The 24241-nt window shown below is 32.5% G+C and overlaps 3 protein-coding genes across 6 annotated transcripts; 1 reads left to right on the plus strand and 2 right to left on the minus strand.

Moving 5' to 3' along the window:
* Positions 1–7190: 7190 nt before the first annotated feature.
* LOC112767066 (F-box protein At2g26160-like) lies at positions 7191–8348 on the plus strand. The gene has a single exon (XM_025812948.3). The coding sequence runs from the start codon at positions 7191–7193 to the stop codon at positions 8346–8348; it is 1158 nt and encodes a 385-aa protein (XP_025668733.1).
* A 6955-nt stretch (positions 8349–15303) lies between these two features.
* LOC112766236 (protein DCL homolog, chloroplastic) lies at positions 15304–19357 on the minus strand. Of its 3 annotated transcripts, none has more exons than XM_025812135.3 (4): positions 18779–19357; positions 18595–18709; positions 17212–17428; positions 15304–15754 (listed from the first exon to the last, which is right to left on the minus strand). In XM_025812135.3, the coding sequence occupies exons 1-3, from the start codon at positions 19165–19167 to the stop codon at positions 17258–17260; spliced, it is 675 nt and encodes a 224-aa protein (XP_025667920.1). In that variant the 5' UTR covers positions 19168–19357; the 3' UTR covers positions 15304–15754; positions 17212–17257. The 3 variants fall into 3 exon arrangements, with proteins under 3 accessions (XP_025667920.1, XP_072078577.1, XP_025667919.1); XM_072222476.1 differs by lacking the exon at positions 15304–15754 and adding an exon at positions 17751–17799 and having other exon boundaries at positions 17142–17428; XM_025812134.3 differs by lacking the exon at positions 15304–15754 and having other exon boundaries at positions 17142–17428.
* A 910-nt stretch (positions 19358–20267) lies between these two features.
* LOC112766923 (methylecgonone reductase) lies at positions 20268–23538 on the minus strand. Of its 2 annotated transcripts, none has more exons than XR_003184626.2 (5): positions 23372–23538; positions 22582–22903; positions 21863–22109; positions 21393–21648; positions 20268–21057 (listed from the first exon to the last, which is right to left on the minus strand). XR_003184626.2 is itself a non-coding variant. In XM_025812817.2 (5 exons), exons 2-5 carry the CDS (start codon positions 22896–22898, stop codon positions 21035–21037), a joined length of 765 nt encoding a protein of 254 aa, XP_025668602.1. In that variant the 5' UTR covers positions 22899–22903; positions 23372–23538; the 3' UTR covers positions 20268–21034. The 2 variants fall into 2 exon arrangements, 1 of the variants encoding a protein (XP_025668602.1); XM_025812817.2 differs by having other exon boundaries at positions 21393–21570.
* Between the last annotated feature and the right edge of the window lie 703 nt (positions 23539–24241).

Genomic DNA, 24241 nt, shown 5'->3' on the forward strand with positions numbered 1-24241 from the left:
CCTCAGTGGGTACCTTTAAGATTAATTGTGATGCTAGCTATCCTGGCAGTGGTGCTCGAGTTGGTTTTGCTTGTGTTAGCAGAGACTGGAAGGGAAGGTGGCAACGAGGCTGTCTGGGAACAATTGAGAGTCGTAGCATTTTGCAAGGAGAGTTGTTTGCTATTTGGAGAGGCTTTCTTTTAGCATGGGACTCGGGACAAAGAGACATTATATGTGAGACAGACTGTGTGGAGGCTTTTACTATTGTCAATAATTTACAAGATTGCTCTGGGTTTACTGATCCTTTGGTGTTAAAAATCCGAGATATCATGTCTTGGAAATGGCGTGCTGATCTTCGGTTGATCTTGAGAGATGCAAATACAGTAGCAGACATCATGGCAAAGACTGCAATGAGGACTATTTCTCCCCAAGTGGAGCTTCCATTGCCTTGGAAGGAGTTTGAGAGTAGTATTCAGCGGGACTGCCTTTCTTAAGCAGTTTCTTGTTTTTTTTTTTTTTTTTCTTTCTTAGTTTTTGTTTATTTTTTTTTAAGTCACCAAAAAAAAAGATGGACCTTGAAATTAGACTGGTGCTGGATTAAGAGTAAATATGAACTTGCATATATACATGTAAAGGGAAGTCGAGAACATAGCAACCATGACCGCAAAGACCAAAAAGGAAGTTTTCCTAAGACAGATCTGGATGATATTGAATATAAAAAGTATAAAAAAGATTTTGTCCGTAACAAAGATCATGGCAGACACGAGCAGAACATCGTGCATCACCCTGAGCTTGACTAATCGATGGAAGATATCATCAACCTCCTCTTACGTGAGAAGAATGAAGAAATTCTTGAGCCCCTCACCAACTGGGACGAGAATGCGAAGCAACTTAACAATAATACCTTGTAAAATATCACTATCTTCACTGATTTAATATCCACATTACTGGACAAGTGGTTCTCAAGAATGTTTTAGCCCAGCACAGCAAAGGCGAGTTCCATGAACACCGGTGCCATGAATAACATGTTTAGATTGCAAGGGTAGTCTACTATCTTTTTGAATACCCTTATCTTCTTCACAGATGATATGTTTTTGCAAATGGAATCACCAAGAAATTGATAACTCAATAAACACACAACATTAGCACATCTAAATAACAATAAAAACAATGTTGAAAGTAAAAATTATATACATGTAGAATATTCAAAGAGAAAAACAAATGCATTTGTTTCAGCTGAATCAGCCAAATTTTCTAATTTTCTTCCCCTTTCTATTCTTAAAAATGGGTAAATTTTCAGTTCAGTGGACTGAATCTAATAACGAGGTTAGTGCAAATGTGCATATCAATTAGACCATGTTAAAAAAAAATTCAAATAAGAAATCTTGAATTACTATACGTGAAGTACACGTGCATTACTATCAATTATGTTGCGTGTACACTAAAATTAGTCATCAAATTCAGCCATTAATATAATACGTTAAAATATAAATACATATTGAAAATACATTAAATCAAACATGTATTTATATACAAATATATTGATGGCTTATTTTAATATACAAATAGCATTTTTAACATTGCTATATATATACAAAATAGCAGAAAAAAAAATCAATAGTGCTCTCTCTACTAGTATTGAACTTTTGTTTTATTTTAATTTCCTTGGGAAGAAAATTTGATAACCTATCATATTTTAGTGTGAATTTTGGAATTTAATAAGTTGGATTAGGAAAAAAATTTAATAACTAGATCGATTTTCATAACTTTAATTGTACATGGCTGACAAAATCATAAAGATTAAGGGTCTGTTTGGTAAGTTTTAAAAGTAATTTTTTTGAGTTTTTGACTTATGAAAAGTAGTAGTATTAATGTCTGGTGTAATTTTTAAAATTAAATTACAGCTTTCTAAGAAACTATTTAAAAACTTATAGAAAAATTAAAAAAAAATGACTTCTCTCATAATACTACTACTTGTTATCACATTTTTATAAAATAAGTACTTTTAGAACTAAAAATACAAATACAAAATAATTTATTTATAAGTTATTTTTAATATAATTATTTATTGTTTAAACTAATTTTTTCAAAAAGAGTTTATTAAATTGTTTATCCAAATTGTGCCTAACAAAATAATCAAATCTTACTGAAAGAACTGTTTTTCTTTACATGGGCCACATAACAAAATAATTAGATGGACCTTGAAATTGGATTGAAATTGGGTTGAGTAAATAAAAAAAAAATACGACCATGACCGCAAAGGCCAGAGAGAAAGTTTTTGCGACACAAATCTAGATGAAATTGAATATAGAAAGCATAAAAAAGATTTCACCCGCAACAAAGATCGTGGTGGACACAAGCATACCACTGCGGAGCACCTTGAGCTTGAGAATCAACCTCCTCAGATTTGAGAAGGATGAAGAAAATCTTGAGCCCTTCACCAACATGGACAAGAATGCGAAGCTACTAAATAATAATACCTCGTAAAATATCATCATCTTCACTATTTCAGTATTCGCCTCACTGGACAAGTGGTTCTCAAGACTGTGCTAGCCCAACACAGTGAAGGCGAGTCCCACGAACACCAGTGCCATGAACGTGTTTAAGTCCCAAAGGTTGCCTATTATCTTCTTGAGCACCTTTATCTTCTTCGTGAATGGTATGTTTCAGCGAATTGAATCACCAACCATTGATAACTCAATATGCATATAGAACGTTAACACATCTAAATAACAATATAAACAATATTAAAAATAAAAATTATATATATGCAGAATATTCAAAGGAAGAAAAAATGCACTTTTTCAATTGAATCAGCCAAAACCCCTGATTCTCTTTCCTTTTTTGTTTTTAAAAATGGTTAAATTTTTAGCTTAATGGACAGAATCTAATAACTAAGGTCCAGTTTGGGTAACTAACTTAATTAAGTTCATTTTGATAAAATAACTTAAACAATAAATGACTCTGTTAAAAGTAACTTATAAATAAGTTATTTTGTGTTTGGATTTTTAACTCTAAAAGTGCTTATTTTAAAGAAATGTAATGAAAAGTAGAAGTATTATGAGAGAAGTCATCTTTTTTAACTTCTCTATAAGCTCCAAAATAGCTTCTTAGAAAGTTGCAATTTGGTTTTGAAAATTGCACCCGACATTAATACTACTACTTTTCATAAGTCAAAAGTTAAAAAAAGCTACTTCTAGAGTTCCCAAACGGGCCCTAAGTCAGTATAAATGTGCAGATCAATTAAGTCATGTTAAAAATTATTGCACGTCAATATCTCTCATATATATATATATATATATATATATTTGAAATTGCTTATTAATAATTTATAACAAAAAATTTATAAATATCATTGATTAAGCAGCTATCTAAATTCTTTTTAAAATATGAATTTTTTTGACGAAGAAATTGTCTTTATTTTATTATTCTAATTATATCTGTTTTAAATAAAAGAGAACATAATTAACAAAGTGATTAGGCTATGAGTGAAGTACCAATCCGACCCTATCCATTTTTAAGAATGACAACGCGATCCCTCAAAATAAAATTGATCCACATCGGTTCGGCGGTTCCTATCCCCTGATTCTGTCACACAACGCGGTCCCTGTGGGTATTTTTCTGTCAACTCTGAACGAAAAATGCTGATGTGCCACGTTCACAAATGGACATGGGTCTAATTGTCTCTAAATTTAAATTGGTTGGGATTTATTTGTTCTTATAATTTTTTAAATAATATTTTTTTAGATTATTTTTTTATTTATTATATTAATATTCTTTTTCCAATAAATTATTAAATATATGATATAATAAGTACAAACTAATTAATAAATTATTCAAATTTAAAAATATCATTTATTATGAAACTAAATAAATCATTCTCAAATATAATTTTTAAATACATAAATAATAAACATTAAAATTCAGTTAATACATTAATAATAATAACCCTATAATATACTATTAGTATTATGATCTAAATAATTTTTCACAATAAAGTGAAAACTAATGAACACATTACTTGATATATAGTAAAATATTTTTGAGTAATAACAAATTTAATTTTTTATCTCTTTAAACTAAATTAATAATTCTATTTGATATTTTTATACTAAAATACACTATGAGTAAACTACTAATACTAAATAAAATAAATAAATAAATAAATAAATAAATATATATATATATATATATATATATATATATATATATATATATATATATATATATATATATATATGATGGACCATTTATAAACTCAACAAATTTAAAGTATCAATAATATTATTAATCTATTAATAATACATATGATCATAAGGTTATAGATTGATACAGATTTATCAATATAAGAATAATATAGATTAATTAAAATTTTAAGTATATTAAAATTCAATTAAAGAGATAAAAAATAGAATTATTTCAATTAGTATTTAATTATTTCATTAAAGGTTATATATTTTAATTATTTCATTTAGTATTAGTAGCTTGCTCATAGTGTATTTTAATATAAAGATATTAAATAGAATTATTAATTTAGTTTAAAGAGATAAAAAATTAAATTTGTTATTACTCAAAAATAATATTTTACTATATATCAAGTAATGTGTTCATTAGTTTTTATATTATTGTAAAAAATTATCTAGATCATAATACGAATAGTATATCATAGGGTTATTATTATTAATGTATTAACTGAATTTTAATGTTTATTATTTATGTATTTAAAAATTATATTTGAGAATGATTTATTTAGTTTCATAATAAATGATATTTTTAAATTTGAATAATTTATTAATTAGTTTGTACTTATTATACCATATATTTAATAATTTATTGGAAAAAGAATATTAATATAATAAATAAAAAAAATAATCTAAAAAAAATATTGTTTAAAAAATTATAAGGACAAATAAACCCTTAATCAATTTAAATTTAGAGACAATTAGAATTCTGTCAATTTCTGAACATGACACATCAGCATTTTCCGTGGAGACAGGAACCGAAGTGGATCGATTTTATTTTGAGGGGTCACGTTGTCATTCTTGAAAATGGACAGGGACCGAGTTGGTAGTTCAATCTTAGGCTATGACCGATTGTACGGGATAACGACAAAATATCACAACAGCTATGCCATTAAAGTCTGTAACCGCCGAATCTCGACAATAATATACTACAATAAACACTAAATGTCGAGAAAACGGCACTCCTATAGGATAAAGTTAAAAGAAAAAAAAAAAAAAGATTTTCACTACCTAATACTTTACTAACTTTAGCATCGAAGTGTCTTACAAATTATTTCCCAATTTAGTTCTGTACTTGATGAAGTTAGAATCTCCGGTCTCTACCTTTATAGATCATGAACTCGTTTAGAGCACGAACAATATCATATGTATTTATTCATAATCTTTGTATAGTTATGTTGATGAAAAAGGTGATGCGAAGAAAGTGCTTTATTTCATGGAAGAAATAAAGTGCGAAGCGGTGGAAGAAGAAGAAGTAGTAGTGATGATCATGATCAGCACCACCAAGTTGATGAAGCCATTTGAAAGAAGAACATCTTGATGGGATCGGAGAACGGTGTCGTCCAATTGATATTTCCGGCAAGATTATCTACAATGCACATGGGAAAACTTGGATTGATCCGTGATTTGTCTCACGACTAATATGTTAATCCTAAAACAAACAAAAATTAGTAGCATCTTGAGAAAATTGTGATGACTCTAGTTCATAACTTTGACCAGATTTTGCTACGTAAGATAAATAATAACCTTAGCAACCCTTTTTTCTTTTTGTCTCATGCGTGGAAATGAAATGAAGGACTTCTCTATGGATTTTGCATTGGTTGTGGATTTTAATTTACGCAGAATCTATCAACATCTTTCACGAAATTGATCAAGTGTTATTTTCTTTCAATTGTTGTTGTTAGTCCTTTCCTTTGATTTCTTAAACTTTTCTGTTTTTAGTTTATTCATGGTTGGGTTGAGGAACACTTATCATTGATCATTCTTGATAAATTTTCCCAATTCCTATGATTCCAATTCTTGAAGTTCTAAATAAAGCAGGGGATTAATATTGCATTGCGTGCGAGTGAACTATGAAAAACTTCTTTTTAGGTTGATTTTCATTGTCTCATTTTGTTGATGGTTGGATAATTTTTCCTATTTCTGTTTTTATTCTGTTGCCATTGAGGGTTTTGTGTTCTTTGGTGAGGTCGACAGGGTGGTTGGCTGGTTACAGGATTTACTAGTCGTCTTGGAATTGGGTCTCTTGGTGTGCTCTTTTTTAATGCTTTAGTAAATGCAGCTAAAGCATAGTTCAAATAGTAATCCATGTGTCTTTTAATACACTGTATTTAGGTTCGAACCTTTGTGAATATATTAAATATTGAAAAGGAATTCTTTAGTGTTGTGTGAGTGAGTGTATAGTATGAATGTGTTGTGATACTTAAAATTGTAAATTGTCGGATCCATCTAAAAAAATTTAGTGAATAAATACTTTTATGATTATATTTATTGACCAGATGTTTTTCTAATTAATTGAATTTTGCTGGCGGATATTCTAGAATGGCTCTTGTAATATTCATTTAAACTTTTCATCCTTGTTATTTAAATCGTACTTAGAATTAAGTTCAAGTGAGAGATGAGTCCCTCTAACATTGGACTAGTCCATACTTTACAACTCAATAAAACTGTAGCTCACTAGCTCGTAGTCATGTTTAGCTATATATATATATATATATATATATATATATATATATATATTATATATATATATATATAGCATAAAACTATCATTCAGTCGTCAGTCGAGGCAAATGAAATTTAATTTAATCATTTTTTGACCAACAATAGAATATAGCTATTGAAATCTTATCATTGGTAAATTTTTTAATAAATTTATAAATCTTAAAAGAAAGTATCAGATAAATCTTCAAAAAATTAAAATGTCATGATTAATAAACTCATAAATTTTCAAAAAGAAAACAAAACTAAGTAATTTGCTTTGGAAAATGGTAACGATGAATACGAATTATGATTTTGTCAGTTAGCTCGCTCATCTATCTACCTTTGCGTGTTTCTGGCGCAAAACTCAGAACTCAAAAAGTCATGTCTCTGTTGACTTATATACGTTGACCCCAAATTGCGGTTCATCTAACATAATTGCAGATAATCTCAACATAATTGGAGATTCTCCTTCTTTATCACTCTTTCATGGCCACAATAGAAAAGACAGTGGCAGGGCAGTGGTCCAATCTTCCAAAGGAATTGTTGTCACTCATAGCCAACCACCACCTCCACTCCGTCACCATCCACATCCTCCGCATCCGCGCCACCTGCACCTCATGGCGCTCCGCCATTCCTCCTCCCCTTCCTCCTCCTCTCTCTCACACCATCTTTGGTCAACGGATCTCCATCCGTTGGTCCAATTTCACGGTCACACAAACCTCAATCTTCTACCGTCTCCACTACCAACCATCTTCAATTTCATCTTCTTCTGAGAAGGGTTGGATCATCATGGTCGGAAATTCCACATCCAATCCAGTTCAGCTCTTGGATCCATTCACCGACCAACCACTCTCAGAAACGGTTACACACCCATATGACTGTAAAACTCCACCAAAGCTCCTCAACCTCTGCAACTTCCGCTTGGTTGAGTTATTTGAAGCCTATGCGCTCACACAGTTCGTTACTCGTCAAGAAGGCGATTCCGGGTCCACTTCTTTCACGCCTTTTGATCTTGTTAAAGCAATATTGTTTCCGAATTCAACTTCCCAAACTTTTGATGAGTCATCACGCATGGTTTTTGCACTCTACAGCAGTGGGAGGCTGTCGGTTTCAAGAATTGATGAAGATGAGGGTTGGACTTCCCTAGACGCAGGGAATTCTAGTTTTGATGATGTCATCCTCCGCAATGGGCAGCTCTATGCTGTGGACAAGTGTGGAACCATCTTCTGGGTCGATTGTTCGACCCTGAAGCTGGTTCAGTTCAGTCCAATCCTTTGCGATTTTCAGGCAAAGAAGAAGAAGCGGTTGGTGGATTGTAATGGGAGCCTCTATTTGGTTGATATTGATACTGACATTGAAAAGAAAGAATATTATGATGAGAATAATAAGGCTATCAAGGTTTACAAGCTTGATATGGATCATGGGTGGCTCAATGCGGAGAACTTGGGTAACGTGGTTTTTGTGTTGGGTGCAAGCTGCAGTTTTTCTCTCAGTGTTGAAGACTACCATGGCTGCGAAGCAAATTGCATCTACTTGTACTCTCGTCACAGGGTTCGTGCTTTCAGCTTGGAAACATGTAAGTTCAAGCGTCCTAAGCTCTTTTGGCCTTGCCCATCTTTGTTTGAATCCAGGTTCAATTTGTGAAGGTATGGGAAAGAGAAAAGGAAGAAAAACGATGAAGTTGGATTGTTTCTGATTTTATTTGGCTGTGTTTGTAGAGTTTTGTGCTCTTTGTTTCTATGATTGAGGATTAGGATGAGAGAATTATGTTGTTAGACCCAATGATTTAAGTACTTGAGTTTTCTGAAAGGAAGCAGATCAAGTCTTTGACAAACAGGTAATAATAGATGAGTTCAACATTATTTGGAAACACAACAAACATGTCAGGCAAAGTATATCTCAGTAAAAACTGGAAAATTAGCAATCAACTATTGAGGTTTACGTTTTCATATAAGGTGTACGAAACCCAACAAACTATCAAGTTTCATTTAAGCAGAGAGGTTAATAGGTTAACATGCATTCCTGTGAAAAATTACCTTAGCATCAACTTAATTTAAATTCATGTTACCGTACAGCCAATAAATCAGTTTTTTTGGTGACTTAACTGTTGTGGTATTTTGTCGTTATCCCATAAAATCGGTCGTGGCCTAATCACTTCGTTAGTTATGTTCTCTTTTATCTGAAACATCTATAATTTGTTATATAAAATTTGTTATATAAAATTACATATTTGATATTTTATAATTTTTTTGTTATACTACTAAAAGAGTTTGAGTATTTATAATTATAGATTTGATTATTCTGTATAACATATTCAATTATTTTAGTAACTAATTGTTTAATTAAAAAATACATAAATTAATATATTGATTAATTTAATAATTATTTTTAGTATATATAAAATATTTTTGTTTGGCTAAATAAGTAGTTATAATAGGGTACCACACTAATATAAAATTTTAGTGTTATATCCTTCTTTTTTCTAAAGATAAAGAGACTCAAATTCACAACTTCTAAATTAGTACAGAGAAATTATATCATTTGAACTCTAATTTATTGGCGATTTTAGTACTATACTTACTATCATATCTTATCGAACCAATTTGAATCTAATCTTTATTAGAATGAAATTGATGCAAGTATTATTTTCAGAGACTATATATCTCAAACATTTTGATCAAACCACAATATGGTACATATACAATAATAGACAGTACTATGGTGCGGATGCTTATTTTTTTCAGCATGTGTTGAAGAGACGTGGTATTTGATGTTGAAGAGACGTGGTATTTGACAGATAACAACGCGTGTAAAAATTATTCCATTGAACGAAGTAGCTGCTGCATTAGGTTCAGATGCTGCAGATCTTGTCGGTTGTTTGGTTCTTAATTATATAAAATTAGTGGTCATGATTAAGTTTTTGGGTTTTTTTGGTGTTGATTTGCAAGTTTTGGTAAAGGAATGGGTTTGGGTTGTTAATGGACCTTATGAGTCTATGGAATAACATAAAGAAAGAATTTGAATCTTCTAAATTTTGAATTTTCACTTTAAAGAATAAAGTGTGATCTTTCATTTTCTCATAGTTTCTTTCTCATATTTTCTCTTGGTCCTACCTATAAAATAAACAGTGAGATATCACACTTTACTTTCTAAAGTAAAATTCAAAATTTAGAGGATCCAAATCCTAAAGAAAAGAGTTGGATTTAGTAAAAGTGTTATTTGGCCTCAGAAATAATAATAATAATACAAAAATATTGGTAGTTTGATACACCAAAATAAGCTATTAAAGAATTTATGTATAAATATATATATATATGGTTTAATTTATTTTCAATATATATTTATATTCTAATATTTATTTTATACTAAAATTTTGGTGGCTAATTTTAATATACATGTAGCATAGTCTATAATGATGATGATGATGATGGGATATACCAAAAAAACAATAATAACTAGTCCGTTTAAGAAATAATCAAGAGTTCGAACTTCACCTTGTGCATACAGCAATTCATTATCCAACAGTAAACTTTTAAATAAAGCTCAGATCCGTAACAGATTAATTTTAGCAGGTCAAATTGAAAAATATCGTAAATAATAATAATAATAATAATAATAATAATAATAATAATAATAATAATAATAATAATAATAATAATAACTTAGCAATAAATTACAAGTTAAAACCACTTAAAAAAATAAAAATAAAACTAAACAAGTGAAAACCACAAGTTTGATACACATAAATAATTGAATGGATTAATTTCCAATCACCTAATAAAAATAAAATTTTAACCTTACATAAATCAGTTATGTCTATTTAATATAAATTAAAAGTTCCAAAAAAAAATATAAATTAAAAAGTATTATTTATCATAATCATTAATCTAATTAATTATCCGATAAACATATTTGACTATGTTTAATGAAAGTTTAAATTTTATGTTTTTACCATTGAACTATAGCTTAAATAGTATAATCTTTCCATACTCATTTAAAGATCGTGAGTTCAAATTTTACTCCTAACTTTAGAAAAAAAATTGAAAGTTTGGATTTTGACTTGTTTCGTTTTATTTAAATTTTTTTCAAGTGGTTTTAACTTGTAATTTGCTGCTAAATTATTATTATTATTTCCTAAGCCAAATAACACTTCCTAAACTCAACTTCTTTTTTTTATATTATTCTATGGACTCATAAGGTTCATTAACAACTTAAACCCATTCTTTTACCCAAACTTGCCAGTCAACACCAAAAAAGTCCAAGAGCTTAATCATAACCACTAATTTTACATAATTAAGAATTAAACAGCCGGCAAGACCTGAAGTATCTGAACCTAATGCAGCCTTGTTTAATAAAATAAAGAATAAATTACAATTTTGTACCCATAAAAAATACAGATGCTGATAAATGTATCCATATAAGAATAAAACGACAATTATAACTACAGAAGATGGCTTCCGTATGCCAAGAGTACCCAGACGTTGGTTACACAATTAGTCCGTTAGGGTATTCTTGGCACATGAAAACTATCTTCTGTGGATACAACTGTCATTTTATTCTTATATGGATATATTTATCAGCGTTTGTATCTTTTATGAATACAAATGATAATTTATTCATAAAATAAATTTCACACGCGTTGTTGTCTGTCAACAACCACGTCTCTTTAGCACATACGAAAAAAAATAAGTATCCGCACCGTAGCACTGTCCATACAATAATAGACATGATAATCAATTAAAATTTTAATTGCAACCATGCTATACGTCCTCTATATATATATATATATATATATATATATATAGGTATTAGAAGTTCGTTCGATTGATTCAATATCCATTAACCTAGGGAAGAGGGTTGACGCTTGGAACGAACATATAACCAAAATTTTCGGCATTCTTTGGGGATTCTTTCTTTGTACTGAGCTAACTATTGTCCAAAGTCGAATTTCTTTGGTTAATAAAATCCAAAGGGTTTATCGATCCCAAAGAGTGCATATACATAATAGACATATTGAGATCATCGTATGCCAAATAACATCAAAAGTATTGGTTTCAGAAGATGGAATGTCTAATGTTTTTTCACCCAGCGAGCTAATTGGATTGTTTCGAGCTGAACGAGCGGGACGTGCCTAATTTCTATTTCTATAGAAGCTGTCTGATTTCACTCATATAACTATCAGATTTTGTTCTTCAATCAGACTTGAAGTGAGAATAATAATGAATCTTTTATATTTTGCCCCTTTCCTATTTTCCTATAAAGTTGTCCTACAAGGAAAGGACCATAGCAATAGCATCGAGAAGTTTTTGTATCAACGAATCGCACGTAGAGATATTGATAACACACATAGAGTTAATGGTATTTCATAACTAATCGATTGAGCAGCTGCTCGTAAACCACCCAAAAAGGAATATTTGTTACCTTCCTATGAATCCTGAAGTTCTTCTCAGATACAAGGAAATGATTCAATTCCATAGCTAAAGATCGTAGTTCTTGAACGAGTAATCGAAAGGATTCTGGAGCGTTTGCGGGTTTTGGTATTGTTCGTCCAATGATCGTAGTCGCGAGTACTATTTGACGAGCTTTAATATGATCAGATTTATAAGTAAGCATCTCTTGCAAAATATGAGCAACACCAAATCCCTCGAGAGCCCAAACCTCCATCTCACCTACGCGCTTTCCTATTATAACAGGCTGTTCAAAAGGATTTCCTGTTCTTCCATCAAATATTCTGCTTTTTCCTGGATACTCGGGTTCAAATATCCACGGATTCGACGTTTGTTTACTGGCTTCATATAATTCAGAAAATACTAGTTCCCCCCCCCCCCCGTTCTGTTCATGGAATAGATGAAATAAACTAAAAAATGGATTTTTGTTCAAGAATGAAATCTTATTGGAACTGTCCAGTTCATCCTTCGGAACCATATCCCATCCCGGATCTGATGAAATATGATAAATTGAGACAGTATTTTGTAAATACATAATTATCTTGAATATATTAACCATTTCTTTACTTTCCGATTAATTTTCTGTCAGTTGGATTAATGGATCATCCAATTGGAAATGATAACAAAATGCATAGGCTGTTATCAGCAGATCGATTAAACATATGCAAATTATATACCACTTAATTAACTTATTTCCTCGATGAGGAAATAAGAATATTAAGGAACCCCCGGATAAATCAGAAATTAAATTCATTTTAGGACTTACTCTTTTAGAGTAAAAGATGCCATGCCGCCACTCGGACTCGAACCGAGATGCTCTAGCACTGCTCTTAGGAAGCAGTGCTAGAGCATCTCGGTTCGAGTCCGAGTGGCGGCATGGCATCTTTTACTCTAAAAGAGTAAGTCCTAAAATGAATTCAATTTCTGATTTATCTTCCTATCCTAGTATTAGTTATTGGGACACCTTATCAATAGGATGAATTGAGACAGTATTTTGTAAATACATAATTATCTTGAATATATTAACCATTTCTTTACTTTTCGATCCGGAAAGAACAAAAGAAACATCTTGTTCTTTCTTCAGCAATTTCTGATCTCTAGTAGACCTCTCAGTAGGATTCGAACCCGGAGCCCCTTCCCAGATTTCATTCATATTATTAACTTGTACAGTTCACACTCTTTGGCTCTACCAATGAAATATCCAGTAAAATAGGTCTTTCACAACGAAATCTAGCTATAAAGTAACAGTATTTAAGTATGCGGGCGTTGTTTTGGCTGTATTGACCGCATCTTTTGGTGTAACTGGTTATTCCTTACCTTGGGACCAAATTGGTTATTGGACAGTCAAAATTGTAACAGGAGTACCCGAAGCTATTCCCAGAATAGGATCTTCTGTCGTGGAATTATTAAGGGGAAGTGCTAGTGTAGGACAATCTACCTTGACTCGTTTTTATAGTTTATATACTTTTGTATTACCTCTTCTTACTGCTGTATTTATGTTAATGCACTTTCCAATGATATGTAAGCAAGGCATCTCCGGTCCTTTATAGAGAATATGGATCCTAGATATTTCTAATCAATCATTTTTTATTTTGGGAGGAACAAAAGTATTTCATTGCTACAAATATGGATTATTAAAAAAAATAAGATATGTATTTGGATATTTCCCTGCAACTTAAGACTTAACAAAATTAGCGTCTTATTTTTTTATTTGACATACACGAATAGTTGAGGGGGATTTATTTTTCTTTATGCTAAAGAATTAGCATTAAAAAAAATATTTGGCAGATATTACAAAAAATAAATTCTCTATTAGCTTATAAGTCACAAAATCCTCTATTAGAAGACAATTCGAAGTATTATTTTTTAAATACTCTCATGGAGAGGGTATACCTAAATATCTTTCTGTGTATCATTTTGATTTGTAGCATTGATGTACAAAAGTGCAAAGGCAGAAGGGAGCTTGACTGCAAGACCCACCCGTCGAGCAGGGACGAAAGTCGGCCTTAGTGATCCGACGGTGCCGAGTGGAAGGGCCGTCGCTCAACGGATAAAAATTACTCTAGGGATAACAGGCTGATCTTCCCCAAGAGCTCACATCGACAGGAAGATTTGGCACCTCGATGTCGGCTCTTCGCCACCTGGGGCTGTAGTATGTTCCAAGGGTTGGGCTGTTCGCCCATTAAAGCGGTATGTGAGCTGGGTTCAGAACGTCGTGAGACAGTTCGGTCCATATCCGGTGTGGGCGTTAGAGCATTGAGAGGACCTTTCCCTAGTACGAGAGGACCGAGAAAGACGCACCTCTGGTGTGCCAGTTATCGTGCCCACGGTAAACGCTGGGTAGCCAAGTGCGGAGTGGATAACTGCTGAAAGCATCTAAGTAGTAAGCCCACCCAAGATGAGTGCTCTTCTATTCCGACTTTCCCAGAGCCTCTGGTAGTACAGCCGAGACAGCATATATATATATATATATATATGTAATAAAATATATACTAAAATGCAAGATACATTAAAATTGCTTAAAATAGCATAGCATTTTTGTTTCCATTATGATAGTTACCATAGTGGAGTAAGATCAACAACAAATGGAACAACTTTTTTTGGTGAAAAGTAAAATTAGATAGAAATGAAATTTTTTACTAAACTTAGAATGATGATAAATATTTATTGGTGAATTTTTTCTATTTAAAAAAAAAAAATCTTAACTCATCAACTTTAAGAGAAAAAATGTAATTAAAAAAAAATACAAGCAATATGTACTCAATATTTTCTATTAGAAAAAGTAGTTTTTAGATTTCCTATTCAAACGCAGCCTTTTTTTTTCCTAATTAATACTTAGTTTATTAAATATGGAACGCTTTCAGGTATAACAATTTAAGTGAATGCTATAATGTCTTTAATATTGTGCCTAAGTTGCTAACCAGTAATAGCTCAAATGGTATAATCTCCCCATACTCAATTAAGAAGTTGCGGGTTCGAGTCTTCTATCTTTGATAAAAAAAAAAAAAATATTGTGCCTAAGTTACTAAAAAAGATAAATAAATAATATTTAATAAATTTTAAATAATTTATTTTTTTTACTTTAAATATTTTATTTTTTACTTTAAAAGATAAGTTAGATAATTCAGACACACAACAAAAACACCATAAAATTCACCAACTTATAGTCTGGCTTAGCTTATGCAATTTCGCACGTCTTTCCTCATTTAGCATAATCTCTAATTCGGTTCGTATAAATACCAACATTACCTTCTCTGGTTGACACACAAGCACTAATCACCCTTTTCTAATATCAACACAGCTACTCACTTGTAATTATTACTATTATTGCTTTCTTTAGTTGCAGAAATGGTTTCTTCTAGTCTCTGTTACTTGCTTCTAATTCCTCTTCTTGTTGGCTCCATAATGGTTGTTGCATATGCTGCCAAGTTAGACCAAGAATTTGACGTCACATGGGGCCATGGGCACCCCAAGATGCTCAACAATGGGGAGCTACTCACTTTGTCACTTGACAAAATCTCAGATTCTGGTTTCCAATCCAAGACATGTAGCTTACGCTTGTTAAAACTCTGCTGGCACTGTAACTGCCTATTATGTAAGTTCCTGTCATTATTGATATTATAATAATGAGAATTTATGATTTAGGATCTAAAATTTAAAATAAGCAAAACAATTTTAAAAAATTGACTATTGTTAGCTTAAAAAAGTCAGTTCCCCAAAATAATTTTTAAAAAATGGACTAATGTTAGCTTAAAAAGAAGTCAGTTCCCTGACATTATTAAAAACATATTGCAAGCAATATGTACTCTATATTTTCTATTAGAAAAAGTAGTTTTTATATTTCCTATTCAAACGCAGCTTTTTTTTTCTAATTAATCTTATTTAAAAAAAAGTAATCCTAACTAACCATTAAAACTACTAAACTTAGTTAATTTAAATTTGGAATGTTTCAGGTGTAAAAACTTATAGTCTGCATACGAGTTATTTTAACTGAACGATCACTCGCTCATGAAATCATTCATTGACTGATCTGATCCAATTCAACCGAGATGGTCACCACTAATCCTCACAAGAGAGTGGGATTGGATTGGTTAAATCTTCTTCGGGGATTATGGTCAACCAGGGACATTCGAGATGAGGGTTGGGGCAGCTTTATGCACTGGACAAGAACCTGCAACATCTTCTCTTAAAAGTTGGAGCAAGTTTGGCTGACTCCCATTCTGGAGAAGCCAGAAGCCAGATCAGTTCAATACCGGGAAGGTGAAGGGTTTGGTGGAGTGGAATGGGATCAAAGGATTGAACAAAGATGAACGAAATTAAATAATGAATGAAAGAGCAAAAATCAAAATGACAAAAATGATAAGCTCAATGGATGTATTACTTCATAACTCCATTGTCAAGGAATAGAAATACTGGGTTTCGTATGAGAATTTGCAGGGTTTGTGCTTTCAGACTGGGGACATTCATGTTGAAGGACCCTAAACTCTCTTACACTAAACATATAAACAAGGAAGAATAAGAAAAAATGAAACCTAAAAAAGTGGGACAAGGTAGGAATGTTTGAGTTTTTTATTTGGCTGTGTTTGCAGTCTTGCATTCTTGTCTTTATGAGTAAGGTTTTTTAATGTCATTCTTCTTGCCCAAATCATTTGAGCAATTGAGTTGTTTTGAGTATGGTAAGCCAAACAAGTCTGCCAACACACTATTATTTTATCTATAATGGCTTAATTTTAATTTTAATCATTCTTAATGTATTTTAAAACAACAAATGACAGGTTCACAGGTGGGAGTACTTATGACAGAAGTAAATTTCACACAATATTGGAGGTCAACCAACAAAATTTCATTCCTAATTGCCAACCAGTGACCTAAGTCCTTCCACAAGCTTCTGCATCACGGACAAACTAAAGTTCACTCAGTCATTTTAGATGTTCCTTTAACAATAAGGTTGATATACCATTCAGTCATATTTATCACCCAGCACAAGCAGTTGAATAATAAGCAGAAAAAACTGAATAATAATAATAAAGACACTAAAAAGTAGTCATATTATCACATACCGTGACACCAAAATTAAAACACAGACTCCACTATATACCGATTCAATCACTCCCTCCCACGCCTAAAATGTTCTCGAATAAACCTTTCTGCATGCATTGGGTACTTATCTCTAATATACTCCCGAAGGCACTTTTGATAGGAAAAATCAATCCAGCCACCATCAGTTCTTACAACAAAAAGACACCTTGATTGTCGAAATTGAGGATGACGATCAACCTACAAGAAAAATAATGTGAATCAAACAACCATATCAACAGTCATTGCCTACTCTGGAAATAAACCAACAGGCCATTGACAAGAATATATGGGTTCAACATTTTCAGGTCAGGTTAAGTATATTTCAATAAAATTAGGAAATTTATATGAAAATCAATGGGGTAAGGTACATTTTCAGAGAAGGTACAACAAACACAAGAAACTTTTTATTTAATGGCTGATAATCTTAATCAAACAATGAATAAGACAACAGTAGAACCATAGTGATACGGAACGGAGAACCCAGGATAAAATGGAAAATCAAAGAAAGGGACTCTTCTACCTCAATTTGATTTCCTGATGCAACAGTTGAGAGAATCACTCTGCCTCTCCTGTTTACACCCAAATTTCTCAAAGAAACTCAAAAAAATTTTCATTCATGAAAATTAAAAGAAAAAAAGGGGATACAAAATTTAGAGGTTTTTATACCTCTTAGTTCCAAAACCCTAATGCATAAGTTTATTAAAATAAAATGGGCTAAATCATAATTGGGTTGACTAACGACAACTTGTAAATAGTAAAATGTTTGGCTTTCCATTATCATTAACCATTGTCATGTCCAATTTTTAATGCATCTCCTGAACAAATGATTTAACCATGTTTACAAAACCTTCTTTTTCTCTTAGTTATTCTTATAATTTGACGAATTAGCACATGACAGTTCTTAGTTTGTCCCATAGTCGTATCACATAGTTTGCCTAACAAAATTAGGAATATTATGTGCAAACTAAGCCATATTTAGAAGCAGAATTTTACTTATATAAGCTGTATTCTTCTCCGCATATACATGACTGAAGTACTATAAGTCTATAAGCACTACTCAAATTAAAGAAACAACTTAAGGTAACTAATCCTAGATACACTATCCTAATGAATAACCATTGGAATACTCCACAGCTCGAACTATCACATAGTTGGAACATCCTTGGTCTAGAATAACTTGAAAACCCCGTAAAACAAGAATAGTAATAATAAGAATTTGGCTTTGAAATCATTTTACTATCATCCACTCATATCTTATTACCACACAGTTAAATCTCACCCACACCAGGACACTATGAACCGTCAAGCAACGCAGTTGAAATCTGGAAACAGAAGCAAACAAAGCAGTAGGAGGGTTCCATTACCATGATGGATTCAAGGCCACAACCAATCTTATCTTCAGAGCGGGGATGGTAAGCAAGGAGATTGTCTACAACGGCTCTCTCGTCCTCCGCACTCAGTTGCTCTCCATCCATGTACCTGACGCCATAAACAATGGGATTATGATTATTTCAAGAATCATTCAAGACAAAGCAAAGAGAAGGTTACCTTCGAGAATGGAGAATGTCCTTAGTGAGCAACACAATTGGCTGAATGTCCTTGAGAATCTCTTCTTCTTTGTCCTTCCATTTCCGAAACTCCGGGTCATCCTGGAAGCTACTAATCGATGATGATGCTTCCTTAGCTTTCCAAACATAACTAGGGTTGCTGCTGGTGCTGGTAACGTTGTCGTCGGCCTGATCGGAGGGGACGGTGGAGCAGCAGCAGAGGCGGCGAGGAGGCGGAGGAGGAATCGCTCCGACGGCGAGACCGTTGAAGTTTCGGAAGAGAAGGCGGTGATGAAGCAGGAATTGCCTGAGGAGAAGAGGGCCGGTCATTGTGAAATGGGAATTGTGGATTACTTCACTCAACAGTGTCTCCTCTGCTTTCAGCTTCATACTCGATAATCCAGAATCATATGATCAATCACTATCATTATCATACTCATATTCTATTGGTTAGTCGAGTTAGTCTCAAGTCTCAACCCATTATGTCTCTTATCCGGTCAGGTCTGATCAGTGATCACCCATATTCATTTTCTGCCTTCTTGACTTTGTAGCCCTCAGCAAGTCCGCTCCCAGTTGGGTCATGCATTTACAAGCAAATAATAACAAATAATAACATTTTGAATTGTTTCTTTGTTTCTATTGGGCCTAGGCCCAGTAGACATACAAAAAAGATAATATTTAAAAAAATATTAGGATCCAATATTTTTAACAAAAGATTAAAATATTAATTCAAATACAAAATGAATATAAAAAAATTAATCACCTAACCTTTTTTTTAACATTTTGTCCCATGCACGTGAAATGAACTTTGGTATATGAAGCTAATTTTTTCCGCTTGAAAAACATTGGAGCCAATAAGAAAATATATTTCATCTTTCCTTCTTTCTGAAAACATGGTCATATTTTACCTTTCTCAGCACAATCGCAATTCCAATTGTAGAAATAAATCAATAAACAAATAAATCTTGCTCTTTAACTAATTCACATCAATTATGTTATCTACACATAAAAAATAATCAATTAGTTTTTTTGTAAAATATTGTTGAAATATAAATATATATTAAAAATATATAAAATAATATATGTAAAATAAACATATATGAAAATTTATTTAGTAATTAAAATATAGAATTCGTTAAAATTTAGGATACCAAATTACTTCATTGATAAATTATTGGATCAATCTTCATCACAAGTATTTTAACCGAATAATAAGACTTATTCACTTTTTGTTTTGTTTAATGTAATATGTACCACTTTATGAATATTCCTTTGTAAATTTTGATATTAAAAGTAATTATTAAGAAGTTAGAAAAATGATATATATACTAAAAGTAATTATTAAAACACATCATTTTTTACCAACAAAAATTAGAGGAATAACAATATTCATTAACAACAATAAATGCCAGCAACATAATAATCAATAATAAAAAAAATCACATAAATCAGAAAATAGAGACAAGCTAACACACCAGTCAGGCAGTCACTAAGACTAGAAAATAGCTTCACTATAATAAAAAATAGAATACAAGAGAATCATAAATTATTGTACAAAACATGCATACCACCAGCCAAACATCTCAAAGCATCAAAGTTTACAAGACAAAGAATAAGAAGATGAAACACTACCAAAAAAAAGCCTCTGTCCGAGCTCGATTTTTCTGACTACAGACTTCCAATCAAAATCTCTATCGTTCAAAATGAAGAACAATATGAGATGAATATGCAGTCCAAATTTCACGTCGATCTAACGGTGAACAAGTGAGAAATAAATACTCAAAGTCTGCTGCTCTGGTGAAAAACGTAGATAGTGTTCTCTCTTCTCTTTCTCTCTCAATGCTTGTATTTTTTACCAAATAAGACCTCTCTTTGCAACTCTAGCACATCTTCAGCAACTTTAGCTATCCATAGACAACTTTTTTTCCACATAAAAGGGGACCTCAAGAACCCAAGAAGTACAAACATTATTTTTTAATTTCTACTATTAAACTTAAACTCAGTTGATTTGAGTCTCACACATCACCCAACATTCAACACAACTCGAGAACTATTTCAAGGGTCACCATCCCAGAGCTCTTCCAAGGACTTGTAAGGCCCATCTTCTGACACATAATCTTCCGCAGTACATACTCTGCGCTGTGGAATTTGGGTGAATTTCATTGTTTCCTCCTGGCTTAGCTCCCAGTCAAATATGTCAAGGTTTTGTTTCATCCTCTCCTTGTTGAAGCTCTTTACAATGGCACTTGCCCCTTTCTCATATATCCATCTCAGTGCTACCTGCATTCAGTTAACAAATAACAATCAATCAATATAAAAAAATAAAGTTTAATGTATTTATTTATTTTCAGTTAACAAAAGTTACAAAGAAGAAAAGAGGACAAATTGAGGTTCGTTGAAAAAATTCAATTCTCAAAACTTTTTCCTTTATCTTAGGCATGACATATAGTTGTAATGTTTTATGTTTTATTGCAGGGTCAAAATAATGAAATGGTGCACTACAAACATTTACTTTTGGTTTACCCTTTTATTTTCATGTTTTAGATTTAATCATGATCGCAATAGTTACATTAAGGTTACTTTAAGACTAAGGTATTAACTATTATTAATAATACCTGAGACACGGTTGTGTCTTGCGCTGGCTATTTCCTTAAGGATTGGGCTCTCCATGACTGCATTTGAACCCCACGTAGTTTTGTAAGCTCCTAATGGCGACCATGCACTAACATGGATCCCTTTTTGCTTGCAAAACTCTCTCAGTTTCCCCTGCTGCCACGCCAGGTTCATTTCCACCTAAACACAATTTAATAGAAAGACTTTTGTGCATGACATCATCACTGTAGGATAATGTGTGACAATAATGACAAAATCCTACAAAGATGAAATGATGAGTTGCAAATAAGTACACAAAGAACGAGTAATAATAAACTTTTGGAAGAGTTTCAAGTATTCCATGAAAATTACTCCAGTGGTTTTAGCCATTGATCACAATCATAAAATATATGCATGGTTGAGATCAAGGACTAAAATCACTCGAATACCAGCATTCTTAGAATACTTGAAAATTTTTCTAAATTTGTTTTACCTGATTGACGGCAGGAGGTATAGTGGAATTTTCCAAGAGGTTGGTGATCTTTTTGATGCCAAAGTTGCTGACACCAATAGACTTGGCTAAGCCCATCCTTTGACACTCTTCCATGGCTTCCCATGTTCCTTTTATATCAAAGGGAATCACATAATCCTTTCTAAACTCAGCAGCAGCTTCAGCTTCTGGTTTCAACCTTACTGGCCAATGAACCAAATACAGATCTACATACTCCAGCCCAAGCTTCCTAAACAGTTAGTTACAAGGAAATTAAAGAAAAATATACAAGCATTATGAGAAATTGAGAGTTTAGTTACTTTGTTTTCTCTATTACCTACTTGCACTATACATAAATATGGCAATTTCATAAAAAGTTTAGAAAAGATTCACGGATTTAAGAAATTTAAAGTAGCAGTTTTTCATGCAGATACATGTGTAATACATCATTATGTTAGTAAACAAATAAGGAGTAGTAGTCCAAATCAATCCCTAAGAATTTTTTGTCGAACACTTAGTCTCTATAAGTTTTTATTTCATAAACAAATCAATTCTCACATCAAATTGTTTGTCTGCATAGATGGCGAGTTACTAAAAAAAAGGTATTTATTCACCATAGATAATGAGATACAACGAATTTGAGTGTATTGAAAAATTTAAAACAATCACACATTCACTTTCAGACATAAACAGGGGAATAGCACTAGTATTACTATACTTACTGCAGTGTAGTCTTGAGAGCTGGAAGAACAAGGTCATGGTGAGCTTTTGTACACCATAGTTTTGATGTGATAAATAATTCTTCGCGGCTCTTTATAAGGCCAAGTTGTAGCGCTTTCGCCACAGCTTGGCCTAGAGGCTCCTCGGAGCCATACAATGCGGCGGTGTCAAAGTGCCTATAGCCAGCCTCAATGGCATCAATGAAGATTGTTATGAGAGTTTCAAAGGGAGGAAGAGGAATCGCTGCAGTTCCCATGCCAATCAATGGCATCTTTTGCCCTGAGTTTAGAATCGTTTCTGGGATTTTCTTTGCTTCCATATCCTCTGGATGAGTTTGTTAATGTGATTAGTATAAACTATACATTAATGGAGAGATTCTTATATGCTTTTGGAGCAAAAAGAATTAGTCTCATGAAAGGTATATATGTAATGAATCTTTATTTTCTCTTTGCTTTGGAAAAATAAAAAAGCATTTTTCTTGGTCTAAAGAACTTTGGATATTAATAAACTTAGGATGATGATTAAGAAAGAAATTATGGTTGTTATAATAGAAAATGAAAAGTAATTTCAAAAAAACTCCTTAAAGAAATCCTTGCATGATATGGAAGTTGAACACTCTAAATTGAAGCCAGAAACTATAATTGACAGTGATATCATTATTAAATGTTATCTTTGGGAAAGTTCTTTGGGGATATAACTGGCAACCAAATTTGGATCTAAACTAAAACTCATGACAAATATTGAACAAAGATAAAGGGACATCTAATTAGAACAAATAGCTGGTGAAATTACCTGAAAATTTAAAGATGAAACTTGGATATGTTTGTTTGTTGGTTATTGTAGAATGTAGAGTGCAGTCTCTTTGTTAAACAGAAAGAAAGATAATATGCCAGAAGACCCGACCCTATTCGACTGTTAAATGGGCTAAACAGTCCCATTATATTAAGGTCGCCCAGCCCAAAAATAAAAAATAAAGTTTACTCTATTAATTAGAAAGGGAGAGGCCGGACCAAAAGAAAGAGAGAGGTACGAGCCACACTGATTCAATGACAATTCATGTGGCATAGAACCTCTCCCCTCTTCCCTAGGGATGTCAATGGGGTAGGGCGGGCTAGGGGATGCCTCTCTATTTTCCATCTCTACTTTTAGATTTGTTCTCCATCTCCGTCCCTATTCTCTGCCGTGGGGGAATATTACTCCCCATCCCCATTTTCTATGGGTCCTATTTTTCGCGGGACCCCATTTTCCATCTACATAATAGTTCTAACTAATTATTAATTTCCATATGAATAGAGTTGCAAGTATCTATATCTTATATGAAAACTGCAAGATTTTATACAAAAAGTCTAAATGACACGATGGTGACTTCTTTCGAAATGACGCAATGGAGGGACGCAACGACGAGTCAAAGGACAAAGCAGTGGACGAGGTGGGAGACGCGGCAACACAGAGAATAATGAACACGACGGCAGAGTTACGAAAAGGAACGTCGTAAATAGGAATTACAACGCGGTAGGGGTGATGGCACGGTGAGATGTGACGAAGCGGTGAGAAGGGTGGCGAGGGGGTGGCTGTAGAGAGGTTGGATGGAGTATGTATAGTATTATGGATCTCTGAATTGAAGAAGGGTTATGCAAATAAATATTAAGAGTTTTTGGTTTC

Source organism: Arachis hypogaea, chromosome 17, assembly GCF_003086295.3.
Source record: "Arachis hypogaea cultivar Tifrunner chromosome 17, arahy.Tifrunner.gnm2.J5K5, whole genome shotgun sequence".
NCBI classification, from domain to species: Eukaryota; Viridiplantae; Streptophyta; class Magnoliopsida; order Fabales; family Fabaceae; genus Arachis; species Arachis hypogaea.

Excerpts from the sequence above, each read along its gene's own strand:
- LOC112767066 (XM_025812948.3), top strand. The coding sequence starts at position 7,191 with ATGGCCACAATAGAAAAGACAGTGGCAGGGCAGTGGTCCAATCTTCCA.
- LOC112766236 (XM_025812135.3), bottom strand. The coding sequence starts at position 19,167 with ATGAAGCTGAAAGCAGAGGAGACACTGTTGAGTGAAGTAATCCACAAT. Across the intron at positions 18,710-18,778 it reads GACATTCTCCATTCTCGAAG|GTACATGGATGGAGAGCAAC; the intron begins GTAACCTTCTCT and ends TTATGGCGTCAG. Across the intron at positions 17,429-18,594 it reads GTGGCCTTGAATCCATCATG|GTTGATCGTCATCCTCAATT; the intron begins GTAATGGAACCC and ends TTTTTCTTGTAG.
- LOC112766923 (XM_025812817.2), bottom strand. The coding sequence starts at position 22,898 with ATGGAAGCAAAGAAAATCCCAGAAACGATTCTAAACTCAGGGCAAAAG. Across the intron at positions 22,110-22,581 it reads GCTCTCAAGACTACACTGCA|GAAGCTTGGGCTGGAGTATG; the intron begins GTAAGTATAGTA and ends CTAACTGTTTAG. Across the intron at positions 21,058-21,392 it reads AAGACACAACCGTGTCTCAG|GTAGCACTGAGATGGATATA; the intron begins GTATTATTAATA and ends AACTGAATGCAG.